General features: G+C 44.6%; 1 protein-coding gene across 2 annotated transcripts; it reads right to left on the bottom strand.

Annotated features, from left to right (window-relative positions):
- Window positions 1–1,788: 1,788 nt before the first annotated feature.
- Window positions 1,789–18,039, bottom strand: LOC149347680 (uncharacterized). 2 transcript variants are annotated; one of them, XM_089585643.1, is made up of 6 exons: window positions 18,028–18,039; window positions 17,068–17,149; window positions 16,437–16,511; window positions 12,071–12,201; window positions 6,149–6,257; window positions 1,789–1,861 (listed from the first exon to the last, which is right to left on the bottom strand). In XM_089585643.1, the coding sequence occupies exons 1-6, from the start codon at window positions 18,032–18,034 to the stop codon at window positions 1,852–1,854; spliced, it is 414 nt and encodes a 137-aa protein (XP_089441769.1). In that variant the 5' UTR covers window positions 18,035–18,039; the 3' UTR covers window positions 1,789–1,851. The 2 variants fall into 2 exon arrangements, with proteins under 2 accessions (XP_089441769.1, XP_089441770.1); XM_089585644.1 differs by having other exon boundaries at window positions 17,068–17,146.
- Window positions 18,040–27,048: the final 9,009 nt, after the last annotated feature.

The raw sequence follows: 27,048 nt of genomic DNA, 5'->3' as shown, positions 1-27,048 counted from the left end.
ACGTTCCTTCCCACTTGTAGGTGCGGGAGTGGATGCCGCTTTTTGGTTGTCGTGGAAACAGCCAGCAGAGGCGTGCGATGGATCTCTGTGGAGCTCGGTGCGCCTTCCACGTCTACGGAATGCTCGCGCATAGAGCTCGGCGCGCAGCTCCATCGCCCCCACATTGCGCTGCACGAAAAACATGTCCAGGCGTGGTTCCACGGCAGCCCGCGCACCTACACAGCCAACCGACGGTGGTGAGTATCTGGCTCTCCGTACAAATATGGCGTACCGCGCAAGAGGTCGCGTCTTTGACCTCTCTAGGCGCCGCGGTGGCTCGGTGGTTATGGCACTCGGCTGCTGACCCGAAAGACGTGGGTTCGATCCCGGCCGCTGCGGTCGGATTTCTTTGGAGGAGAAAAAGTGGACGTTAAAAAACCCCAGGTGGTCGAAATTTCTGCAGCCCTTCACTGCGAAGTCCCTCATAGCCTGAGTCTCATTGGGACATTAAACCCTAGGAAACCAAATCAAATCAAATATTTCATCTCTGATGACGTTATTGCTGTTTCAAGAAGAGGCGTGACTGTTGATTGATGCGCAGAAAATGTTCGGCCGTGCCATAATGGCAACTACAGAAGAAGAGAGATTTCGTCGACTCTCGCCGTTGGTTGGAATCATTCGCCGATGTCCAGCGCTCTTTGTCTGTTCAGGTCCGCCTCTCTTACTTTGACACCGTACAAGCTGGTGAAACACGCCACAGTCTAAAGCACACGTTGTGAGTGAATGTTTGGATAGTGCAGATGGGCAGTTGATAGTGGAAAAAATCGCACAGTGGAAAAAACGATTGGTCAGAAAACAAACGGTATGCAAGGATGAACCTTGTTAATATGTAGTGAACGAAATTTATATGTTCAGAACTATAGAAAATGGATTGTCCTCCGTACTTGTTTGCAAAGGATAGTAAATGTAGCACATGGAGGTAGGGAGCCGGGTGACCACATGTGGTCAGTACGTTCTCTTGAAAAAGTACGTTCTCTTGCTCGAAGCAAGGCAGTGCTAGGGAAATGGGAAGGAGCTCTTTTCCTCACTGTGCGCTGATAATAAAAGAGAGCTTAAAGGACCTTATTATAGGAACTGGAGCACTCTAAGCATGCTGAGAGCACCACACTCTAGAACAGCAGTCATACCATTACTTAAGAAGAAATCTAGTTTGGGCTAGTTGGTTCATGATTCAACAGGAAAACGGCGCAAAAGACGTGGACAAAAGAGACAAACACGACAGGACCAGCGGATTTGTTCAGCGCTCGTCAACGAGCGCTGAACAAATCTTCTTATGGCAGTGGTCCAAGGGCTTGAATATAACCCTGAGAAAACACAATGAAGTTTTGATATACTCCGCAGGGTAATAAATCCTCAGCGGTATTTTTTTTTGTACTCAAAGAATCCCAGTCAAAACGCACTACAGGAATTTACGACAGAAAACTTCTGTAGTCTGTCGTATTTTGGGCATGTAGTATTTGTGTAGTCTGTCTTCTGTAGTCTGTAGTGTCGTATTTCTGTAGTGTAGTATTTCTGTAGTCTGTCTTCTGTAGTGTAGTATTTCTGTAGTCTGTCTTCTGTAGTGACGTAATTCTGTAGTGTCGTATCTCTGTAGTCTGCCTTCTGTAGTGCATTTGTGTAGTGTGTTGTATTCCTGTAGTCATTACTAAGTACGCTTTATTTGTCAATTAATATGCAGCTACAGAGCACCAGTCTCACTCTGAACATTCCATGCATTCCTGCAGTACAGCCAGGCACAAAAACACCTCATTTGGAGCAAATTGACTATTTATTACATATATACAGAATTTTTCTTCAGCAGGTCTCTCTTGTTCAGACTGTCCTAGGTGAAGAAAAAGAACAGTGATATATATAGTATGCATACACAACAAACGCATGCAAATGTTACAAAAGTCATAGTGGAATCTTGATTATGCATTTCCTTTTCATGCAACGATCCACATTTAACATCAAATTGGCACGGGCCCGACGTAAACCCATAGGAATAATGCATTAAAAGCCTCAATTATACAACTGAAGAATATGCACACCCCGCTTCATACGATGGCTGGTGGGAACCGTCCGGAATGGGTGAGACATTGGCATGCAGAGCACTTTATTGACAGAAGTGACGTCAACCAAGCTGACGTCACAGAAGTGACGTCAACCAAGCTGACATCACAGAAGTGACGTCAACCAAGAAATCAAGATGCAGACGTGCATGCAACGTGTGACCAAGTGCATCATGACCTGTAATGACGGTTCTGCCAACGGCTCAGACTGAGTCCGTGCATGCAACCCGCATCTATCAGTGCGAGGCGGTCCGCCTGGCCCGTTTTTCCGCGCGCTTGACTTACGAAGAGGTTGGGGAAATAAACCACCATAAAGTTATTGTAGAGGCGGTAAAAAAAGTAGACATTTCTGTGATCACTGGTGGCTAGTTCAAAAGCGCTTCCCGCTACAGCTTGAGTAAAGCACAGGTTAGGCCTACAACGCCAAGCAAGCGGTGTACTGTCAGCCGGCAGAACGCACATCACTGCAGAAATCGTGCCAAAGGTGAACATTGCGCTTTCTTTTTTCCTTTAAGATACGAATTCTTAGTACAGATAGATACTGCTACCTGCTTCTGCGTAGTGACAGCGGTTCTAGAGAAAATTTGAACAGAAAGACATGTCGCTGGCACGGCCGTATACTGTGCGCTGCACATCTCCGAAGGGTTGGAGTAGTCATATTCCTGGCGCGTCGTTCATATAATTTTTTCGAGATTCATCCGACATCTACATAACGTGCAGGAACAGAGCGCTCGCCTGCCTTGTCTAAAGCCGCCTCTTCCATGCTGAAAAGCCTGGCTGCGCGCCGTCTCAGAACAGTCTCAAAACATGAGCGCAAAGGGAAGATAGTTTACTTTAGATGACCAGAAAATAATCACAAGGATGCTATCTTCAATAATGCCCCGTGAACACTACAAAACACTCCTGATCCTTGCTTTTATCCGTCTGCTAATGTGGTCCATAAGTGCTGTAACAGTCTGGTTCATTTATTCAATAATTTATTTATTCAATTTATTCAATAAACCCCTAAAGGCCCTCAATCGAGGGTATTACATAGGGGGGAGCAATGACACGCAACACAAAATAATATTGAGCAAGCGCCAATGTGCTATACATAATAACAGAAAGCACATGTAGAAAACAAAAGAAATAAACAAAAACCTGTAGTATACATTGTAATTTACAGAAAAAAAAGAACAGATAGTGTTTTAGACGCATAACAACCGCAGGAACAAAACAAAATAACAAAAAAGCTGAATGCAGCATGTGGTACAATCAATTAGTGAAGCTAAACAGACATTTGGGTAAGAAGGTCCTGAAACTTATTAAGATCCCGTTCAGAAGCGATGTGTGATGGAAGATTATTCCAGTCGACTATAGTACGTGGTATGAAAGAGTTAGCAAACGAAGAAGTGTGGCATGATATGCGTTTAACTTTCAGCGGGTGGTCGCGACGTGGAAAAAACGATTCAGGTGATTGAAAAAAATCGTCATGGAGCAGAACATGATGGTAAAGTTTATGGAAAAGGGTCAAGCGTGATAGTTTGCGGCGATGTGATAACGTATCAAGTTCGGCGCGAGCCTTTAGTGCGGTGACGCTAGTATGACGAGAATAATCAGAAAAGATGAATCTAACGGCACGGTTTTGCAAAGATTCCAAGTCATCAATAAGGTATGCTTGATCCGGGTCCCAGATGGCCGACGCATATTCGATTTTAGGCCGTATTAAGGTAACATATGCTAGTTTTTTCAGGTGGAAAGGCGCTTGTTTAAGGTTACGTTTTAGAAGACCCAGAGAGCGGTTAGCAGCTGCAAGAATATGGCTAAGATGGTAATTCCATGTTAAATTAGACTGAAGGTGTAGTCCCAAATACTTGTAGGAAGTAGAAAGTTCAACCGGGTTATTAAGGAGAGTAAGATGTTGGGATGCGACAAGACTTGCGAGTGAAAGAGACAAGTTTAGTTTTAGAGGAATTAAGGGTCATTAACCAAGAAGAACACCACTTACTAATGGAATCTAAATCAGTTTGCAAAGATTGGCGGTCAGAGTCGTTAGAAATGCTACGGTATATAACACAATCATCAGCGAATAATCTGATTTTGGATGATACGCAGGCGGGTAAGTCATTTATGAAGATTAGAAAAAGTAAAGGACTCAAAACGCTACCCTGGGGAACACCGGACGAAACGGGTGAGGAGGACGAAAGATGATTATTGACAGAAATGAACTGAGATCGGCATGCAAGAAAAGCTTTAACCCAGGCAATAACATCGGAATGAATGTTCAAGTGGGTTAGTTTGAGCAAAAGTCTGTAATGGGGGACCCGGTCAAATGCTTTAGAAAAGTCAAGGAATAGTGCATCGACTTGTTTGCCTGCGTCTATTGATGAAAAGAGGTCGTAAGTGAAGCCGGAAAGTTGAGTGTCACATGAGAAACCCCTTCGAAATCCATGCTGGTATTTGAATATGATGTTGTGGTGCTCAAGATAGCTGATAATATTAGTGTAAACAACATGGTCCATTAGCTTAGATATGGAGCTAGTTAAGGATATTGGACGATAGTTGAGAGGATTAGAGTGGTCACCAGATTTGAATATGGGTATTACTTTAGCTATGCGCCAATCGCTAGAAATCGATCCAGTTGATAATGACTGAGAAAAGAGTGATGACAATACTGGATAAATGCTCTCAGAAATGTTTTTTAAGGATCTTGTTGTTAAAGCCCAGAGGATCAGAGCTAGAAGTTAGTTTAACATTATTCAGGAGGGATTTAATTCCTTCGTCATTAATAACTAATTGGGCATAGAAACCTCAAGAAATTGATCTAGGATGGGAGCTGTAGCGATGTCTTCTAAAGTAAATACGGATGAAAATGCTGAAAGAAACATCTGAGCACATTCGGGTGCAGGAATTGGAGTGTTATTCGAGTCAGTAAGGATAATGTCATCAGAGCTGCGGGGATTAATAACGCGCCAGAATCTACGTGGGTTATTGGTGATGATTGTTGGCAAAACATTGCTGAAGAATTCCCTGCGGGTTTCTTTTAGTAATACTTGGTATTCTTTATCGCTTTGCTTATACCTTTCAAGGGAATGAGTAGTTCGATGCGCTTTGGCTTGTCTGTACAGACGTTTTTTCTTATTATTAACTCTACGAAGCCTGAGATCAAACCAGGGTACACTTGGGTTGCACTTTATCGATATAAGAGGAATGCAATCATTGATGAGGTTAGTAAGTGTAGTTTTGAACAACATCCAGTTTTCCTTAACAGAATGAGAGGACCAATCAGAAAGGTATTGCACTGAGAAGGTGGTTAATTCGGAGTTCATTTTGTGAAAGTTAGCCCTGTTGTAGCATCTTATCTTTTTTGGAACAGTTGTTCTTTCGCTGAGCAGATAGTTGATGTGCCCGGTGATAATGTCGTGATCGGAAAGGCCTTCATGATGAATGATATCTGAACAAATATTTGGGTCACTGGCTAGGAAGAGGTCCAGAATGTTTGAGGAATGCACCGATGACCGAGTAGGTTGAGAGATAATTTGAGATAACGAAAAGTCGAGACACGTCTGTATGAAGGCATGGGCTTCTTTGTCACTAGGAGGGGCAGACAACATATCCCAGCTAATGTTCGGAAAATTAAAGTCACCGAGAATGAGTAAAATAGAATTCGGGAAACGTGCACACACTTCACCTAATATGCGATGCAATTCTTCAGCAAAACCATCACGCATGTCAGGAGGACGGTAAAATACTCCAATTATAAGGTTAGCAATGCCGCATTTCAAAAAAAAACAAACACACATTCAATGAAAGAGGTGACTATAATCTTAATCTTCTTAATAAATATAATCTTCTGTGCGTCATCTGAGTAGTCGACTACCCTTAAGCAGAACTTGGGTAGAGCAGTATCTCACTATAGTAGGCAAATTCCAGTGAGATTTGCAGGTTATTCCAGTGCCTAAGTGTACCATACAGACAGTTAGGAAATACAGTCAAGTTTACGAATTTTGTAAGCACATGAGCTTACCCAATCTATTCATGCATATAACAAGAGACTATTGGCTTGAACAGCTACTTACTGCCACAGGTCACAGCACTTTTGTGCCAGGTAGCGCGGGACCTTCTTGTGGCGCTTTTGGAGATCCTCAGCTGAGCAACCCTTCAGCTTCAAATAGTGCCAGAAGGAATCTACACAGATGGGGTAATAAGTAATGTTAGTGTGGTTGAATATAAAAAATGAGATGCTGAGGCAGTGATCGAATAACGAGCATTCATACACCTAACATAGGTTGTCAGTTCGAATCCGTGCTGCGAGATAGGCTCTAACTTAACTAGTAAGTTTATGCTGCACGACAGGCTGAATCGTATGACACCATCTGGTACATTCATGCCAAACGGTTCACACACAAATTTTACACGAATGTCGAGACTAAGCAGCCAGACTTTAATGCCTGCCAGACAGATATACATATACCGATCGATATAGTTTAGTTTCGAGCTGTGGTGCTCGAGCATCACACTGCCACCTGCTATTATTTTATTCCGTTATGTAACCACCTCGGCTCCCATGGCAACTACTGGGATACACTGCTGCATTGGAGGCTGCCATCATGGGTTCTATCCGCGGAATCAGCACAACTCTGAGGCTTAAAACGCAACCAGGCTCAGAACACAACACAATGCTCTAAAATTACTACCTCGGACTAATAGCTCTGGGAACAAAGCTTCACACACTGGTGCATAATATTATACTTCAGATACACCCAGCAAAGCAGTAGAGAGAAAAGCCCTTTGATGAATAACAAAATTTAGCTGGAGTTTAAAAACCCACTTGCACTCTGCATAGGTTTGGGACTTGGGGGAAAAAGAGAGGTGCAGGAAATTGCAAAGGTTTTCAAGCAATTTCAACAAAATTTCAAAGATTATACAGCCCCTGAATTAGGGATGGCATACATCAAAGTGGTGACAAATGGAGTGACAAAGTTTCTTACACAGTGTGTGCACTGATGAGGAATGAGGAGGATTTAGTGTTTATCTGGAAGATTAACAGCGAATAAAGTTTACTGCACATCTCTGCTGCCTATGAAAGGCTAACCGCCGAATTCAGAAGTGCGCCTCAACTCGATACTCCGTCTCCACTCTGTGGAGTGGAGAAAACAACTGCTCTTCCATTTGATGGGCAGTTAGGATTGAAGAATGCCACTCGGCATTTCTTCAGACAAGGAGCTGCTCTAGAGACCTTCTTCCAACTGCCGTCCCTCGAGAAAGCATGAACGGCAAATGAAGATGAGAATAAGGCGAAAAATTGCCTTTGGCTACAAAAAAGCATGGCATGGCTATTAAGTGTCTGTTTTATCACGCTGCACCACCTTAAGAACACAAAGAACCTCACCGTTTATTAGCCTAGTAAAACATCTTTTGCAAGCTGCCTGACGAAAGCAACAGAGAAAAACTACCGGAAACGCTTGCACATCTGGCAACCTTTGCCACCAATGATGTAGTGTCTATGTAGGCATTTACGAATGGTGTAAAAACTGCCGTTCGTCAACTTGTGGGAGGTTTCGCTGGCCTGCAGAGGCCAGCGGCGAAGCTGAGAAGTACGAAAATGGATTTGGATTTATGGGGTTTAATGTCCCAAGTGAGTCAGGCTATGAGGGATGCCAGAGTGAAGGGCTCTGATAATTTCATCCACGTGGGGTTCTTTTACGTGCACTGACATCGCACAGTACACAGGCTTCCAGCATTTTGTCTCCATCAGAATGCGACTGCCGCGGCCAGGATCGATCCTGTGTCTTTGAAGTCAACAGCTGAGCACCGCAACCCCTGAGACTGCTTCATCATCAAATTATGCATTACATAAATGACACTGCATCACAGAAAAAGACTAACAGTCATGGCCAAACTGTAGTTACAGCCAAAAGTTGGCACCGTGAACCTGCTCCCCACATCCAAAAGCTTGCACTTCAGGCCAACACACAGGAATCAGATTGTCTCCCAAACCCCATGACACTGCCTCCCAAAGAAGGTGGCAGCCAATAAGTGGGCAACAAAAAAGTAAACTGTGGGTAACGACTTGAATGTCTTGCATCACGCTACAAGGTGATGTGAAATTTGAGGAAAGGCCCCAAGAAGCACATACAAATTTTTTTAGGTTTTCAGAGCACTCTTATCCCTTTAAATGCCAAATGTTTTCCTAAAAAACATACCAGAAATTTTAAGCAATCAATTTTTTTGTGTACTTCATTATTCTTGAAGCCACTTCATTGCATACACATGGGTGGCTGCAGAGCAGTCAGCTCAATGCACCGATTGTGGTTGACAGCACTCAGACAAGGGACAGAAACAAAAAAGACGATGGCACAGGCACTGAACCTAAACTTTTTCCAGAACTGCCGACATACTGCATAAATACCCACACCACAGGCACCAACACGCAGCGATTTATGCACTCGTGGTAACAAGAAGTGGTATGAGAAGTAGTGGAAAAACAACAAAAGCTAGAAGCAAAAACCAGAGGACACAGCACAGGATAAAACCAGAACAAGGTGAGAGAAAAATTTATAAGCAAGTCATTTTTAAAAGACTGCCAACAGTGGATGTTTGACCAAAAGAATATTTAAGAACTGGTCTTATAAAATGGAACTAAAAAACCTTATGCACAAACACAGACCAAGCGCAGTGAAAAAAAAAATGAAGGAGAAATGGCAAGAAAAAACACGCAATAGAAGCAAAATGGTGATTGGGTAAGCAAACGAGAATTGAGCAACAAGCGAAGGTGAAGTCTGCTAAAAATTAAAAGGATAAAAAGGGAATAAAATCGCGCATGAGCCACAAAGGTGAAGCCAACAGTCAAGATGGTTAAAAGTGGAAGGTGACGTACAGTGAAGCCGAGAGATAAAATATAAAAAAAGTGAAATTCAATAACCAGTATGAAGGCAAAAATCAAGGAAAAACACCAAAAGAGGGAAGTTGGCGGAAGAGGCAAGGCATGTAACACACATGTAGAACCACGGCTAGATCAAGTACGTCCACAAAGAAAGGCAATCCTCCGAGTGAAACCAAGCGTGTTCTTTACATTCACCCCGGAGCCTGAAAATCTCTGCGGCTTCCACCATTGCATTGCGTCAGCTTATTACAGGGCTCTATTAACACAGTGGCTTTCTCGAACTTTGGGCAGCATGGCTTTTTTGCGTCCCATTATCAGCAGTGGACTTGCAGGTACCTAAGAGATGTACCCGATAAATCAGTGTAATGCTCTCTTAGCCTTCCATTGATGCCAATGTATACCTTGCAGCAAGAAAAAGGGATTGAGAAAGCACTTCTTGTGCATGCCACTAAGGTTTTCTGTGCAATCCAGTGCAGCCTGTTTCTTTTTTCTTTTTCATTGACGATCCTAGAGAGGTGTGATAGGTGATGGGGGGGGGGGGGGCGGCAGCAAAAAAAGCATCTACTCTATCTCTCGATTTTTCTAAAGGTAAATTTCACAGAACCTTCAGAAAATCGGAGAGAAAGCAGGAGTAGACATTGCCTTTTCTGACCCCCTAGCACCTATTGCAGTTGCGGAATCCTAAATGAAAAAAAAAAGACGCTGCACCACGCAGCACAGAAAACCCTTAGCGCCATGCACGGAGGGCATTTAATCAATCCTTTTGTCTTGCGGCAAGGTATACATTGGCATCAATGAAAGGATAAGGGAGCATAAGATTGATTTATTCAATCTTATGCTCGGGTTCGATTCCGGCCGCGGCGGCTGAATTTCTTTGGAGGAGAAATTCGAGGCCCGTGTACTGTGCGATGTCAGTGCACGTTAAAGAACCCCAGGTGGTCGAAATTTCCGGAGCCCTCCACTACGGCGTCTCTCATAGCCTTAGTCGCTTTGGGACGTTAAACCCCATAAACCAACCTAAGATTGATTTATCGGGTACATTTCTCGGGAATCTGCCAGTCGGAAAGAGCAAAACCACAAAACTATCACACAGAGGCAGGTGACAACACAAGGCCGTACTGACAACTGAAAATTTATTGAACAGCAGTGCTTATATAGACAAGTCACGTGTGTAATCTGCAAACAATCGTAAAGAGGCAAAAAATTCAATGGCAACCATAGAGCTGAGCAAATATGACAATCACCTGCTCAAAAACGAAACAAAAACAACCGGGGGAAACACAGACAGAAACGCTAATTGTCCTGAAAAATGAACGCAGTAGGCGTGCTGACACACTTATCTGGCTCCGACCTCAAGATGGCAACAGCCTCGAGAATTTCTCTTTCCAACTGCTCCTTTCTTCATCCAATAATCTGTGTGCAGTTCAGTTTGGGATAGCAGTCTACAATGAGACAGTGAGTGGGACGGCAAATGCCTCCGGGTCTACTCAAGGAACACGCATACTCTTGCAAACAAATGTGTAAACATCTACCACTTTGGACGATATAAAACTGGCCACAGCTGAGGGGAATCTTGTACAACATGCCCGTTGGCGGTACTTTTTGAATGCCTCATGCCATGTGCAACGGGGGTGGTGTACACGATTCCTCTCAGCTGTGGCCGATTTTATACCGGCCAAATTGGTAGATGGTGAAACACTCCCTTGCAAGAGTATTAGCATTCCTTGGGTAGGCCCGGACGACCTTGCCTGCCTGTCCACTGTCCCAGTTGTAAAGACTGTTAACCTAAACTGAACTGCACATTATTATTGGATGAATAAAGGGCCAGTTGGAAAGAAATTCTCAAGGCTGTTGCCATCCTGAGGTCGAAGCCAGATAGGTGGGATAGCATGCCTTCTGTGTCCATTTTTCAGAAAGAATTAGAATTTGTTTCCCTCCCTAGGTTGTTTTTGCAACGATTGTTTGCAGATTACATGCGCAACTGATCCATATGAGCACTCATTTCTTCAATAAATGTTCAGTTGTCGTACCACCTTGTGTTTCGCCTGCCTTTGTCCCATCCTGTTTTGCGGTTTTTCTAACGATTACCAACCAACTGGCCTACAAGCACGTCCTTCTAAATCTGCAAGTCCATTGCCAAAACTGTGACCGAAAAAAGCCATGCTACCCGTGTTCAAAAAAGTGCCATTGTGTTAAAAAAGCACCAGAATAAGCTGAAATGACAAACTGGTGGGAGCCGCCGGGATTTTGAGGCTCGAGGATTAATGGGCAAGAACACCCTCGGAAAAAAAGATTGCCTTTCTTCAGGATCTGTTTGACCTAGCCCTGGTTTTATAAACATCTTGCATGCCTTGACTTTTCTGCCAACTCCTCTATTTTCGTGTTTTTGTTTGCTTTTATCTTTATTACTAATTGAATTTCATATTTTGATATTTTATCTCTCTCATTTTTACAGTAGCTCATCTTCCTCCTTTAGCCATGTTAATTCTTGGCTTCACCATTGTTGCTCATGTGCATTTATTCCCCTTTTATTCTTTCAGTTTTTTAGCTCACTTCACCTTTGTAGACCAATTCTTGTTTGCTTGCCCAATCACCATTTTCTTTTCACGGCATGTTTTTTCTTGCCATTTTACTTTTATTTCACTGCCCTTGATCTGTGTTTGCATGTAGTCTTTTAGTTCCGTGTTATCAGACCAGTACTTAAAAATTTTGGTCAAACCCTTCCACTGTTTCACGTGCTGGTGGTCTTAAAATTGACTTGCTTAAAACTATTCCTTTAACCTTGTTATGGTTTCATCCTTCCCTGCTCTATAGTCTTGGTTTCTGTTTCTAGTTTGTGTTGTTTTCCCACTATTGGCCATATCACTTGTTACGAGTGCATAAAATTGCCACCTGTTGGCGCCTGTGTTTTGGTTATATATGCAGTGTTTCGGTGATTCTGGAATAAATCTGTAGTCAGCACCTGTGCCCTCATATTCTTTCTTTCTGACCCCAGTCTGTGTTTCTAAGCTCTGTCAACCACAAAAGATCAGCACCAACTAGACCGACAGCTTGTCCTATTCAAGCTCAATGTGTACTTTTCAAAGAAATGCTATGGCGAAAACACTGTACTTACAGTAAAGCCTGCTTGACTGAGTGAATACCACTGGCAATTCGCAAATTCCCAGCCTGCTCCTGGTTGCTGGCTCAAGCCGCACGCAACTTTGTGGCTTGCCCGACTTCCACGCAACTCTTGGTCCCTTGAAACTGAAACATAGAGTGATGAGTGAGAGATATCAGATTTGATATTCTTGCATTGCTGCAATGACTAAGAAAAAACGATATTTTCCATAAGAACAATTATTATTTCACACTAGCTTCGCAGAGTAAACCTCGTTTATCACGACCTCGTTAACACTGACATACTGCACAGTCCCAGCCTGACTGCATCTAGTTCTATGGTGTCATATGCTTGTTAGCTATGAGCCCTTGGCCTCGCACCGGTTAATACAGACAACCTCGGAACGGGCAATCAGCTCCGAGCTTTTGAGTCATAGATACTCACAAGCTCAGTGGTCCCAGGGGTTCTAGAAATATTGGCAGGGCGACACAGTAACAAGCATTCCGCACCAGTTGCTCTCGCTTCATTGCAAAAAAACTCGCACAGCAGACCTGTCCTCCATTTTGCAGTGTGAAAATAATCAAATTCAAAGCATACACACAAAATGTGGACCTCTCTTCGAACAGAGCTTCATAAATACGGGTATAATTATTGTAATTAAACCTACCTGCAGTTTTCAATTTATCCTAAAATTTTATGCAACTCGACGAGCAATAAAAAGGAATTAAAATAGCCAGCACTGTTTAAACAATATAGCTACGAAGAAATACGAGACGTATCCACTACACCCCAGTGGTTCTTTAGCTTCATGCATTATCAATCTACACTTTCTTACAGGCACATTTGCACGCGAAAATGGGTTTAACCCAATCTTGATGAATCTTTCTGGAATGCAACAATAAGAAGAAACCAGTTTTACTCAAAAACAAAGGGCCCTATACACTGCATCACAAGGCGAGCTAGGTGCACTTAAGTCTACAGCCCCTTCCAGAAGTCTCCAATTTGCCTGTCCTCTACAAGGATCCCTGTCCGCTGCTTGTCGAATTTTGCTATCCCGCCTTGCTAGTTCTCCCACTGCCCTTCTCAAACTCTTGGAATTCTGTTGCTCTAGCAGATCATAAGCTATTGTATTATTTTTTGTTTTAGCACTACACACTCCATGGCAACAATGCTGGATAATGTACTTTAAATAGGTTTGTAGAGCGTGCAAGTGGCTCGCAGCTTGACGAAGAGGTGAGAAAAAAACGCGGAGCCTGACAAATAGGTGCGAAAAAAACGTGGGTTATTTGGAAGAAATGGGCTTGGGCAGGAGATGTAATGCAAAGGCAAGATAACCAGTGGTCCTTAAGAGTGATGGAGTGGATTCCAAGAGAAGGCAAACGTAGCAGGGGGCAGCAGAAAGTTAGGCGGGCGGATGTGATTAAGAAGTTTGTGGGGATACGGTGGCCACAACTGGCAAAGGACAGGGTTAATTGGAGAGACATGGGAGAGGCCTCTGCCGTGCAGTGGGTGTAGTCAGGCTGATGATGATGACAACCTTGTGAATTTGCCTCGCAACAACCGCTGCAGCCTGATATTTTGTAGAGCAGCACAATGGCCTTCATTTTTTGAGTGGTGAAGTATTCAGCATTTTGTTTCAACCATGAGTGTAAAGGGAAGACGTTTTACGTTGCACAAAAAGAAAGGAATTACATGCATACTGGGCTTTGGAAGAATTCCCTGTGGACATTACAAAACACTGCCATCCTTGCTTTATCTCTGCCAGGTAACAAAATTCATTATTCTCCAAATACTTTGGACAAAGACAAGCTGCCGTGCACTCATTCGAGCTCAGTGGACTTTCCCTCAAACCAATCTTCAGTAAATAATATCAGGATTAGGCAAAAGTAACTGTAGTGTATTTCAGTGAGTCAGCGCCTTTTACAGAAAGTTTTGGAAACAGAAAAGTTTATGAGCTTTGTGAGCACATGATGATTGCCCAATCTATTTACATAGGCAAATGGGAAATTTGCCTTCCTATTCAATTTATGCACATTCAAACGATATTTACCGCTGTAGGCCACATCAGTTCTGTACCAGGTAGCACATGCCAAAAAAAAGCCTCGATAGCGTAATAAGTAATGTGTGGTTGACTATAGAACTTAAAATCTAGGCCATATCTCTTGGATCTAAGCTTGACATATTTCTGCATAATACTATACTGCCGATACAAAAAGCAAAGCAATAGAGAGAGACAGAGAAAGTTTACTAATGAAATGAACAAAATATTTAGCTGGCACTTAAAATCACTGACCTGTTACTCAGCATGAGGAAGGAAATAAGAGGGAAAGACGAAGGAAAACAGGTGCAGAAAATTGTTAACGTTTAGAAAATAATAAACAATTTTTGGAAATGATGTATCCATTACTTTACTTGGTTTTAAAGGGTTTAATGCCACAAAGCGGCGCAGGCTATACAGGGCGCTATTGTAGAGGACTGGAAAATTCTTTAGGTGTGCTGACATCACACGGTACCTAGGCCTGTAGCATTTCGTCTCCATTGAAATGAGAATAGTACAGCTGGAATCAAAACTGGCTGGAATCGAACCTGCCTCTTCCGGGTCAGCAGCCAAGTACAATAACCACTCAGCCACCATGACGGCTCCCATTTGGGGTGACATGCATCAATGTGGTGACTGACGGGGCTGACAAAGTTCACTTCAGAGAGGGTGTGCATTGATGAGGTTATATAGTTCAATTCTCCCTATGCCACATAATTAGACAGGTAAAAATTTATTATGAGCATATGCTGCCTATGGCAGGCCAAGAGATGTAAGACACAAAGCATATGTCCATAAAATGAAGGCAAGAGCACAATTTCCTGCTGTGAGTAACCACTCCACTATCCAAAAGGATAGCCAGCTTCTTTAAAAAATGTATGTCCTGCCTATGTCCATTTATGATTCCCGCTCAGATTTTAATTCGCATTTATTTCCAACCAACTCAGTTCTCTCCCAATCTCTTATCATTAACCCTATCATTTTCCTGAGTGGTTCAGCGCACTGTTCTCAATTTTAAGCCTTTTATAGCGTACCCCACTTTTCCCGACAGCTTAGCAAAGGCAAAGCAGTTTAAAATTTCTTTTTGAGCATACTGCAAGGTGCTGCTCGTAACTTCTGAGTGCATGCCTAAGGCAATAAACCCCTTTCTTATTCTCCCAACCATTTCTTTCAAATGCTCTATATCTGTGCATGACCTGGCCGAGGTGTATTCTGTTTCGACTTCCAGTACCTTACTGCATTTCATAAAATGGCCTCTTTCCTGATTATTAAGTATTGATTTAGCTCTCATTTTCACACTGAGTACTGATGTCCTCAATCATTTGCAAGAATTCATCACTTATACTACAACTCACCACTAATACTACAATAACATGAAATCAAATATAACTGAGCGGTTCTCCATGAGTCTTCGCATTTCCTGAACCAACCCGCTGCTATGCAGAGAGGGTCACCTCATCTAGCATTATCACATCTTGTTCAGGGTATGTGGGTTGTGCAAAGTAAACAACCGTTGATTTCAGGTCACTGCAGTGAAAACTACAAAGTAGCTGGTGCAATGAAATGTTAGTTCTAAGAAGGTCTGCTCGTTTTTTTTATGCGGGCCCAAGTGAACACAGGCTAAACTGCATGCTGTTTGATGTCAGTGCATGATAAAGATCCCCAGGTGGCCAAAATTATTCTGCAGCCCTCTGCTACGGCACCTCTTTTCTTCTTTAACTCCCTCCTTTATCCCTTCCCTTGCATCATGGTTCAGGTGCTTATCAAGATGTGAGACAGTTACTCTGTCACTTACTTGCCTCAAAAACCAATTTTAAATTTTTCAAGGATACTTTCAAGAACGTAGAGGTACAAACTGTACAGTAAAAGCACATGCTACAGCAATAAACCAGCAATACATCTGCGCTGACAGGAGCTTGCCAAGTACACTGCAAGGATGCTATGCCACGCAAGATTTGGTGTCATCATACAATGTTACTTTACTGACTGACATTTCAGTGTACAAGCAAGAAATACCATTAAAGTATTATTGTAGAGCACAACGTTTTTAAAAGATAAACGAACATTTTGGCCCTTTTAGAGGACACACATGCATAAAAGGCAACAGGTGTGGAATAGTCACTGCACCTGAAGCAGGCTCAGCTTTATAATAACAGCGCAGTGTCAAGAGCTACATGTGCGGCTATATTTCGTACAAATTTGCAGTTCATGTAATAAGCTGAGGTACTGCTGTAAAGAGCATGTAGAGTTCTGCATGCATTTTTAAACACAGCAGTGAGGCTATGTTGAAAATATTTTTCAAAACAGGCAGGTAAGGTATGCGTAACTGAAAAAGAAAATTACCATGAATGGCTTGGAGGGATGGCACAGCTGAAGGCAGGAAGCACGCATGGCCCAGCAGATGCTGGCAGCTGGCAACTGCAGATAAATACGTCCCAACCAACAGCTGTCAGTGCCAGTGACAATGTCATGAATGAATGACTGCTTCAGAAACTAAAATAAGGTATTAATATAGGAACACAAAAAGCAATGAGGTGGCCCATGACAAAATAAATAAGGAGATTGTATGTGAAACACCCATACACATTCTTTGAGTACATTTACATGACTGTCATAACCACAATGAAAGATGAGCTGGCTGGAATACCGCTTTATTTTTATGCATGATGAAAAGAGCCCAACTATTCGAATATAGCATGCGCAGGCTTTAGTTAATTACTATTAGGGTGCCTTGCACCAGCATCTAATGTATTCTTAAATTGAACGTAGCAACCAGTCGACCAGTTTACCTTGCATAAATGAGAAGAGAGAATGGAAAAGGCATGAATTCAATAGCAAGGAGCCCAATATCTCACGTCACAACTGAGCATGATACGAAAATTAGCAGTGCATTTAACAAATCTGCACACAAATAAAAACAGCAAAACATTTGTCGAGTGGCAATGGAAGTAGGGGCAAGAGAAAAAAAAAATACCGAAGAACACTGGTGAGTGTGGTGCAGGGAGGTCTGTGGGTAGGGTTCCGTGCCTGGGAACAGTTCCGAGCGCCGAGAACTGCTGCCGGCAGTCAACCAAGAATAAATAAGAGAAAGTGAAAATGAATAACAAACCATCACCAATTGCGAACGACCTGAAAGCGGACCGCATAAGCGAGGCATACAGCAAAAAGCTTGAAATCCCAAATAAGTGTGCAGTTGCATCCCCAACAGTTCAGTGCCCTGAAGGAGAGGAAGCATGGACGCCTACAGTTCAGGGAAGACACAAGAACGACCTAACTGACATAATATTGCCAAATTCTGTTCCAATGGGGAAGCACAGATAAAAAGTTTACAAATGACTAGTAAATCTGCGCCAGCCTTCCACATGCGATCACTGTCTTCGAAAAAATTTGCATGACGAATATTAAGAAGCACTGATCCGATTAGCACCAACACCGAGCAAAATCATTCGCAGTTCGCCTAGCGCGAGTGCTTCATCGCGCAGCACTGCCGCTCATAATAATCTTCTAAATAGCACAAATCCATCCGATGGGTACCAGCCGCGAGCAAAATCGTGTCAGTTCCCTTGCCTGTTGTCAGCTGTCCAAGCAAAAGCGCTCTCACCCGCGGCACTGATCGTCGTCTTCTACGCTGTACAAATCCATGCCAGTTGAATGTAGTAAACATTGTAGTTTTTCGCAGCGCTGCCAAGCGACCGCATAACTCTGCTGTGATCTCTGGTGGCATTTTTATTTACCACGGCACCTGAGTACTAAACGCAGAAATAGACTATGAAGCAACACTTATCACGCAGGCTATACGCCCGTGCTTTTCTGGCAACGCATTATAGCTGAGGCAACCGCACGCAGACTGTCTCCACTGCCATCCCTATATAGCCGCACACTAATAACGCGTGCGAATACAGATCAGTAATAGAGAAGCGTTGACGGGACTCACCGATCATGCAGCTCATCCTGGCTTAGTAAAACCACGCCGTCGTCTTCATTGCCTTTCCAGGTGACAAGGCGTCGTAGCGCTGCCTTTCTTTATGGCTTTGCCCGTCCAAACACACCGATGTTGACTGGGCGTAATACTCGTCGTTGGCTTCCAAAACACGCTTCTGTTCTTCACACATGTCCGCCGCACAAACACTCAAACAATGCCATAAAAAGCCAAATAACACAAAACGTGAAACAACGCACGCATGCCATGGCGCCGGCGGAAGCGGCTTTGCCCTTGTTTTTGCGTCGTTGAAAAACTGCAACTAAAATGCGCTTTTTTACTACTAATATTTAAATTATGTTTAGAACAAAAATAATCTTGATTTTTTTATTAAGTGTGAACACTAAAGCACTTTTAAATACTTTTGTTGACTTGACTTTTGTAGAAGCTGCGATCCTGTGATCCCATCACCCAGGGTGCCCCGGATGTCCTAGCAGACGACGGAGCAGACGACGGCGCAGACGACGCTGTTGACGGAATGAAATTTCGTTTGCTGCCAGCTAAAATCTCCTAATTGCGACAAAAAGGTCAAAGAAATGCACCGTATCTCAAGCTGGTGCATATCAAGGATATGTTGGACGTGAGCGGTAGGACTGAGAGCAGCTGCGATGCATTACTTTGACTGACGCGGGCATGCTCGACGGAGATTTACATGAAACTGAGAGCTTAACTGTGACCCGTACAAGCGGATTACTTTGATATCAACTGCTTTACGAAACTACGCCGATAGTTGCGTCACACTTTAGCTGATACGCAACAGCGGCTCGCACTCGCCGCATCTTGTTCGCGCGTGTACTTTCACAATTGAGCAAGAGCCCACATGGAAGCCGATAGAAGCAACTGTGTTTTCGAGTTCAGATTGTTCCGACAAATACGAGCAGCTTGTTTTAGCACGCACTCGAATTGTAGTTCTCAGCCAGTGCGTCACGAGCGGTGACGATGGCGTCGATGACGAGCGTAAGAATCACCTTAAGATGGCTGCAACGAAGCCGGTATTCCAAGCGTATGTGCGCTAAAAGTTGTTTACCTGTGCTGCAAACGAGGGCTCAGTCGCAGTCCAGCCGCTAGCTGCTCAGTTTTCCAGCCTTGCGAGCCCAAGTCACATGTTGCTGAGCATTGAGGGAGCCGAGCTTTCAGCAATGACACTGCCCGCGAGCGCGCCGAGCGACGAAGTTTGCGCTGCTCCCTGGATGTCGTATTCGTCGCTAAAAAGCCTAGCAGGTTTCATATCGATGCTAGAGCTGAGAGTGCTTTCGAACTGGCTAGCGCTGAGGTGCTACTCTCTTCACCGTACGTTGTACTGTGAGCCATGTCTCGTAGTGAAATAAAGATATGCGCGGTTTCCGCGCTAACGGTGACGTCGAGGACGAGCTTAATAAACGCCGTAAGGCAGCATGCAGATATTCGATGCATATATGTGTGCTAAATTTGTTCACCTATGCTGCAAACGTGAGAATAAAGTCTCGCTCAGTCGCAGGACAGACGCTCGCTGCTCGATTTTCCAGCCTTGCCTGCTCAGTTCGCAAGCTACTGAGCCAATCATTGAGCGAGCCGAGCGTTCGGCAACGACGCCGCCCCGCCGGCCGACGAACTGCGCGCTGCTCTCTAGCTACCCTTGTCGTCGCTAAGCTTAGCCGATTGCACATCGACGCCTAAGCTGAGTGCGATTCGGAACTGGCTAGCACTGAGGTGTTACCCTCGCCACCGTTTTACTGTGAGCGCCACGTCATAGTGAAATAAGCCCGCGGTTTCTGTGACCCCTTCAGGAGCTGAGCTAGCAGAGGCCAGGCGAGCTGCAATGGGCAGCAGAAGCGGCTGTGGGAGAAAATTTGTTTTGCTGTTATCGCTTCTACCAACAACTCGATATTGGCTAACGATACTCTATCCCATGGACGTGAACAAAAAATACCAGTGAATTTTTCTGACGCCGGCATCCAGGCTGGCAGGCCGGTCCCGAGAAGAGCGCCCTTACGCTTGCATGGCAGTGGCGCACGTCAAAACCGCCCCGACATTCTACTCTTCGCTTAGGTTGTCGAACACTGTTAATAGTAAGGAACACTTTAGTGGACCGAGCGTGAGGGACCAGAACACTCTAGAGGACGAAGCGCGAGGGCGCAGGAGACTGAACCAAAGCGCGCGATCGACTGACGTCGGTTCCAAGACTTCTCATTTCACGTGAGATTCAAACGAGCAGGCGAGCTGCAGGTCACTCTTGTAGGTATGAGGAAGTGTCGTGGAGCTGCTGCCCGATCGCAAGCGACTGCTGGTCGCATGCCCTTTGCTATTGCAAGTGTGAATGGGCATTAAACGCACGTTTACAGTAGGGATCCAGTCGCAGAGTTCGCGCGAGTTAATTAAGCCCCTTGGTCACGGAGGGTGATCCCCGAACAAATACATCCTCATGGGGAAGTCACTCACTGACCGAATTCTTGCGGCGCGACTTCATGTCGCAGAACTCGCCACCCAATCCTTGGCGCCGCGGGGTAACGCCACGTCGACTGACAAATAATCGGGTTCTTGTTCCTCCGGGAAATTACAGCGAAGGCGCGACGCAACGGTCCACGCACGCGCCCTTTTTAGGCGTCCGTGTTCAAAGACGCTCAAGGCTGTACTGGGCCTTAGGCTTCGTACGCTGTTCTCTATATTTAGCGAGATCGTTGCGCCACAGTCATGAAATTTTCAGTGGAAGCAATGAGCGAAGTCGTAAAAATATATATATTTTTTTCATATTTTATGATGATCTTGCAGCATGCGCGGCTAAAAACTGAAACGTGGAAACTTGATATGGGAGTCGCCTTGATCATTTATACAGGCAACAGGTCATGCGTGCGTAACATACATGCTGCCTTTCTGATAGCAGGACGATTACTGCGAGTAATCTTCCAGCTTTTTCGCCATCAGGTTACTCTATTACGTGTCGTTAAGCGACGCGTATTTGTGACCTTAGCTTTTTCTCCGCATGTGGTAGTGGGTACAGTATGTTACACTGCGAGACGCACAGGTCACAGCAGCCTTCGGTAGCGCCATTCGTCATGCTCGCGCCGACTCGAATGAAGACGCTCGCGTGGCTCGCAGCATGCCACTACCGCAAGCACTGCCTCATTCACAGGCGCCGCTAGCATTCTCGCTGGTGCATATGCTTTCTCTTGAGCATGGTCTTCTTTCGCTCACACTGTCATGTGCGAACTGAAGGAAGATTGATTGCGAGCGGCGCCTCTCCTCCCCGCCAATTTTCGTGCGGCCGGTAGCTAGGTCTAGGGAAGCGAGTTGCAAACTCGAGTCGCGTTTGTGAATTAACACTTCATTTAATTCCCTCGATGATCGTCGCCAATCGAACAAAGCAACTCGCATCGTCTTCGTGGCTCGCCAAAGTGGAAGCGATTTAACACGAAATTGGTGAATGTCTGCCTATCCCTATCACACGATGGCGCTACAGAATTTCGAGATTTCTGTAGAAAACCACAATTACCATCGACTGCAATCTGTAACACGACACTTGCCTCGACAGATATTTGTCCCAAGACAGAACCCGCGACAGGTATCTGTCGCAAGACAGTCCCACGACAGGTATCTGTCGCAAGACAGATACCTCGACAGGCTGTAGCGTCGCGCGACTAAACCCGCGACAGGCAACTCTGTCGAGGCACGCAGGCCCTGTCGCGCGGCACGACTCTCTCTGTCACACGACAGCACCCGCGACAGAAACCTGTCGCGCGACAAATCCTGCGACAGGCACCTTCTGCGCACTACAAAATACAGGAATGATGACTGTCGTGCGGCAGAACCCACTACAAACACCTTTGTCGCGCGAAAGAACCCACGACACGAGCTCCTGTCGCACGACACAATGCACTACAAGAGAGCTTGTCGCGCGACACAAAAGTTTGTCGCGCGACAGATACGCGACAGTAAATTCTGTCGTGCGTTTTGATCGGGATGGTATTATTTTCATTCCGATTGTCCTTCCGCAAATAAACTGTGCGATGTTAGTGCATATTGAAGAACCCAAGGTGATCGAAATTTCCGGAGCCCTTCACTAAGGAGTCCCTCAGTCCGAGTCGCCTTGGTGTGTTAAGCCCCCATCAACCATAAACCTAAGTATTTCAATGGGCATTTCTTCACTTGAGCGCTATTCTGCAAGCATGCGAACTTCGTGTTTTGCGCAGGACGCGGAACCTGTTCGTGTCCAACGGTGACAAACAAGATCTCGTTTACGCCGTCTGAGAATGACGTTATTTAAGGCGCCACATTCAAGTGTCGTTTAGGCCTCTTTCACAAGGACTGAATCATATCACGGCTTGGTCAAAGGAGGCTTAATTCAGCCCAATGTACAATTATATCAAACCATTTTTGTTACGTATTCCTGTGGTGTGCCGCACGTAAAAATCTCCGGTGTCCTTTTACGGCAGGCAGCGTACGCCAGAGAAGAGCTGGTGGACTAGTTGACCTTGGATGCCGTGGTGGTAGCGAGGGTACTCGTGTGCTGCTCCAAGATGAAATTCCGCAAACTCCACCAAGATGAAACAGGTTTTATTCATAGGTGTTCTTGTGCGAAGGCCGGGCAGAGCAGGGAAAAAAGAGGCCCATGCCAAAAGCCGTTGACGCTCTAATTTCGCGGTGCTTGTCAGCTCCGCCGCTGCAGCTGCCGACCATCTTCCTTTTTACAAAATAGTCTGCAGGCTTATAAGTTCGCCTGTATAATAAGCAGGCTTAAGACTGCGTTTCACCATAATGTTAGTACAAGTGCTTATTAAGTAACGTTATGCTACTCAAATTGAAGAGCCCCAAGTGATCGAAATTTACGGAGCCCTCCACCACGGTGTACAGCATAGCCTGAGTCACTTTCGGACGTTAAACCCCCCCTAAACTATACTCTGAATGGTTACAGCTTTCTATTTAAATAGATACCAAACATCAGGTTGCTTGGTATCGCATACTTTTGACAGCCACATAAAGTAATACAGAGGCACTTTTAAGGTTTCCCAGCGTATCGGGCATTCTTACAGCCCAGGCGATAGGCGCAACTTTTTCGTTGTCATTGAAACAGCCCTCGGAGGCTAAAGTATCTCAAGCGTACCCCGATACCTGGTACTTTGCCAGGAAAGGCGTGAACACTAACAGAGTTTGATGCGACGTTTGCGCCGCTTAGGAAAGCGACGCTCTAATAACATTTCCGCGTTGGACGGCAACTCAACATTTGTAGCACCAAAAGAAAGCGAATGGTGAGCACGTGGCTCTCTCGACAAACGTAGCTGAAAGCCGACGCGCTATTCTCATTGCTTTGGCAAGAACTGATCCTTACTTCTGGGAGCAAAATGACATTATTATTGCACCACCGTGCAACGATGGTCGACCGTTGCACCTAAGTAAGGAGATGTCGAGGACTAATCTGTGAAGCCTGCTCCCTGGCGCATATTGCTATCAGTAGTAGCCAGAGGGAAAGATTCCCGAGAAGTTGAACAGTCGTCCAAGTGGGATGCAGACGGTAGTTTGATATTCATTAGCAGTTTTTAAGAGGCACTTGCGTCATGGAAACGTGAGATGTTTGCCTGGCAGGACGACATGCATTTCCAAGAAAACTGGATCAAAATTTTTGCACTAATGTACTCAAAGATCGAAAGAAGCTGTGTGGTCACTGTTCAGTAGTGGGAACTAATGTAACCTGGCCTCTGATATCCGAGCTGCCAAAACCTCTCTCGAAGCAATTGAGTATCCTTGCCAAAGCAGCTGGCCGTGGCGACAACTGAATTTCTTTTTTAGCATCATCTTAGGGATAAAAATCTCCATTCCGAGTGAAAAATTATGCGACTTTTTCTTCCTCTTGATTTCGACTAGGATGTCATTACCTGCGTTTGTGCTCTCACCCACTGCCAAATTTGTGCTTTCCTGAAAATATGAAGCAGTGAAAAAATACCGCGTCATTACACACTTTTAGCATACTGTTTACAGTGTTAACGCTGCCATTACCAGAGTACTGGAGAATTTCGGTGAAGGCGACATTCTAGAGGCATGTGGACGGTGCAATGATGGTGCACGTTAAAGAACCCCAGGTGGTCGAAATTTACGGAGCCTTTCACTACAGCATCCCTCACAGCCTGAGTTACTTTGGGACGTTAAGCCCCATAAACCATAAACTGATACCTGCCTACTAAGTCAGCGGTTGGAGGCCAGGATTCTGAAGCCAGCGGATAAACCTCAATCGGTAGGATGGATCTTAATTCTGCTCTTCTGTACGCTGCCCAGTTCATATCAAGCCAGCGTATCTGGCAGGTCACTTACTTCACAGACGACAAATTTCGTAAGAGGCAATTTCAAGCCGTGGTCTTGTTTACGTAATTTCAGAATGGTCGTAATTAAGGCAACACATTCTCGCATAATTTAGTCCTATTTAACATGGCCGGAATCACATTTTGGCTACATTGTGTTGTGTTGCTTTCAGTGGTGCATAAGCATCTGAGGCGATCATGCGCCAAGCTCACGACTGGATTAAGGGCTGCAAGATTCAGCACAACGTATATGTTCACATGTAAGACTAGATGAGGCACACCGCGTTCTTTACGTGATTTAGCCGCTGTGCTGTGCTCAGTTGTGCCACACGTAAAATTCTCCGGTATGCTTGAAATAGGCTGCACGCTTTGTGGTTCAGTTGCCACTTTGTGGAAACTCGTCTTTGTAATAAAGAGGATTAAGACTGCCCTTCACCACGTATTGTTAGTGGAAGTGCAAGTGAAATAACGATATGCTTCTTTTAATGGTAATAGTTCTTGATAGGCGTTGGTATTGCACATCAGGTTGCATGGCATCACATGTTTGTGACAGCGACATAAAGAAATACAGAGGAACTTTTCAATAGCACTACGTTTCTCTGCATATCAGGCACTGTTGCAGCAAAGGTGATGGACGCGGCTTTTTCGTTGTCATGGAAACGGAGGCACCAAAAAACCCAGGCATACCCCGCCACATGGTGTCGGCCAAGACAGACGACAGCGCCAATTGAGTTTCGCAGCGTCGCTCAGACCAGCGGAGATCGAATAACATGTCCACGCAGAGTGACGAGTACACACCAGCCGTCATCGAGGAAAGCGAACGGCGAGCCTTTGCCTCTCTAGACCAATGTAGCAGAGAGGAGCTCTCCTCCTTACTTTGGCTGTAATTCGTACTACAGGGAGCAAAAAAATTACACGATTGCACTTAGTCGGCTTAAGAGCAAAAAATGCGAAAGCCTTTCCTTGTATTCTTTTTCTCCCTCCATTTTTCCATTTATTGTCCTCGTTTTTTCAATTTTCTTTGTTTTAATTGTGTTTCGTTTTATTTTGTTTTTTTTTTCGCGGACGCCACTCATGAGCCAGTTTAGTCAATGTATGAATTGTTGTCTGGCTAGTGTTGGATTGGCTATGGACCTGTCTTGCCGGATGAACGCCACTCGTGGGCAAGGAAAGGCTTTCGCCTTAAAATGACGTTATCGAAGCACCACGGAACGACTGTTGCACTATTGCACCTACGTAAGGATATGTCGAGGACTACTCTGTGAGGCCTGCTCCCTGGCGCATATTGTTATCAGTGGTAACCAGAGGGAAGATTCCCGCGAAGGGAACAGCCATCCAAATGAGACGTAGACAGAACTTTTGAATTATGTGAGCAGTTGTGAAGAGAATCTGATCCCGGCTTTTTCTGGTTTGTTGTTTGTCATGAAGGCGCGCATTTATATCTGAGAAAATTTAATCGAAATTGTCGCATCACTGGTCTCAAAGGCCGAAGAAGGCTGCGGCACCATTGTTTGCAAGTGAATGCTGCTAATAGCCTAGCTTCGGAGATCCGAGCTGCCAATACCTTACTCGAAACACGAGTATACTTGCGTAACCGGGTGGTCATGGCCACACCACATCATTCTAGTGAGAAAACCTCCTATCTTAGTGAAAGCAGTGTCATCTTTTGAACACTACAATATATTACAAACCCTACAATACTGGACAAAACGATTTTTGAGCGGGAAACCTTTTATGAATGCAATTTTTTAAATATAATGTAAGAATTAACTACAACAATCAATAGATCCAGAGATCACCCGGCGGCAGTTTTGAATTTTTTTCTACTTACATTTTTGCTATCCTCAACAGTATTCACTATTGCTTTTCTACGGGAGCCTTTAATGGTCAATGCATCAATGAAAAATTTTTAAAAGAAAAATGTAGCTACTTATCAGAAGAATGGATTGTTACCTTTGATATTTCTGTAAAAGTATCTTAGAAAGTTTTGAAAACAACCAGCAAACCTGTGTAAGCCAACCGGTGTGCAATACTCGAAGGCAAGGCTGATCTGTGTTGGCATTTTTTGTAGCAGAATGAAAGGGAGAATACTGTTCCTCTTCCATACCCAGAAATCTCTGAAAAGATGCTTCAGAACCCAGCCAACCTTTTCGCATATCGCAAGATATCTACATGGAAATCAGCATATCCATAGATACCCTCTCCAGAAAACCAAACCCACCAGTCTAGCAAAGGAACAGCAGTTGGCAATTGGTATCGCAGTGCTGGAAGTAGTAAGAGAATATGTCTACTTAGGACAGGTAGTGACCGCTGATCCGGATCATGAGAGGGAAATGACTAGAAGAATAAGTTTGGGGTGGAGCGCTAATGGCAGGTTCTCTCAGATCATGAACGGCAATTTACCAATATACATCAAGACTAATGTATACAACAGCTGTATCTTACCGGTACTCACCTTTGGGGCAGAAACATGGAGGCTAACAAAGAGGGTTCAGCTTGAGTTAAGGACAACGCAACGAGCTATGGAAAGAAAAGTGATAGGTGTAACGTTAAGAGATCGTAAGAGGGCGGAGTGGGTGAGGTAGAAAACGCTGGTTAATGACATCGTAGTCGAAATCAGGAAGAAGAAATGGGCTTGGACAGGGCATGTAATGCGAAGGCAAGATAACCGCTGGTCCTTAAGGGTAACGGAGAGGATTCCAACACAAGG

The sequence above is a fragment of the Amblyomma mixtum genome, chromosome 4 (genome assembly GCF_055824585.1).
Source record: "Amblyomma mixtum isolate Tamu chromosome 4, ASM5582458v1, whole genome shotgun sequence".
NCBI classification, from domain to species: Eukaryota; Metazoa; Arthropoda; class Arachnida; order Ixodida; family Ixodidae; genus Amblyomma; species Amblyomma mixtum.
The sequence above is the reverse complement of the archived record's forward strand: the minus strand, read 5'-3'. Positions and strand labels throughout refer to the sequence as shown.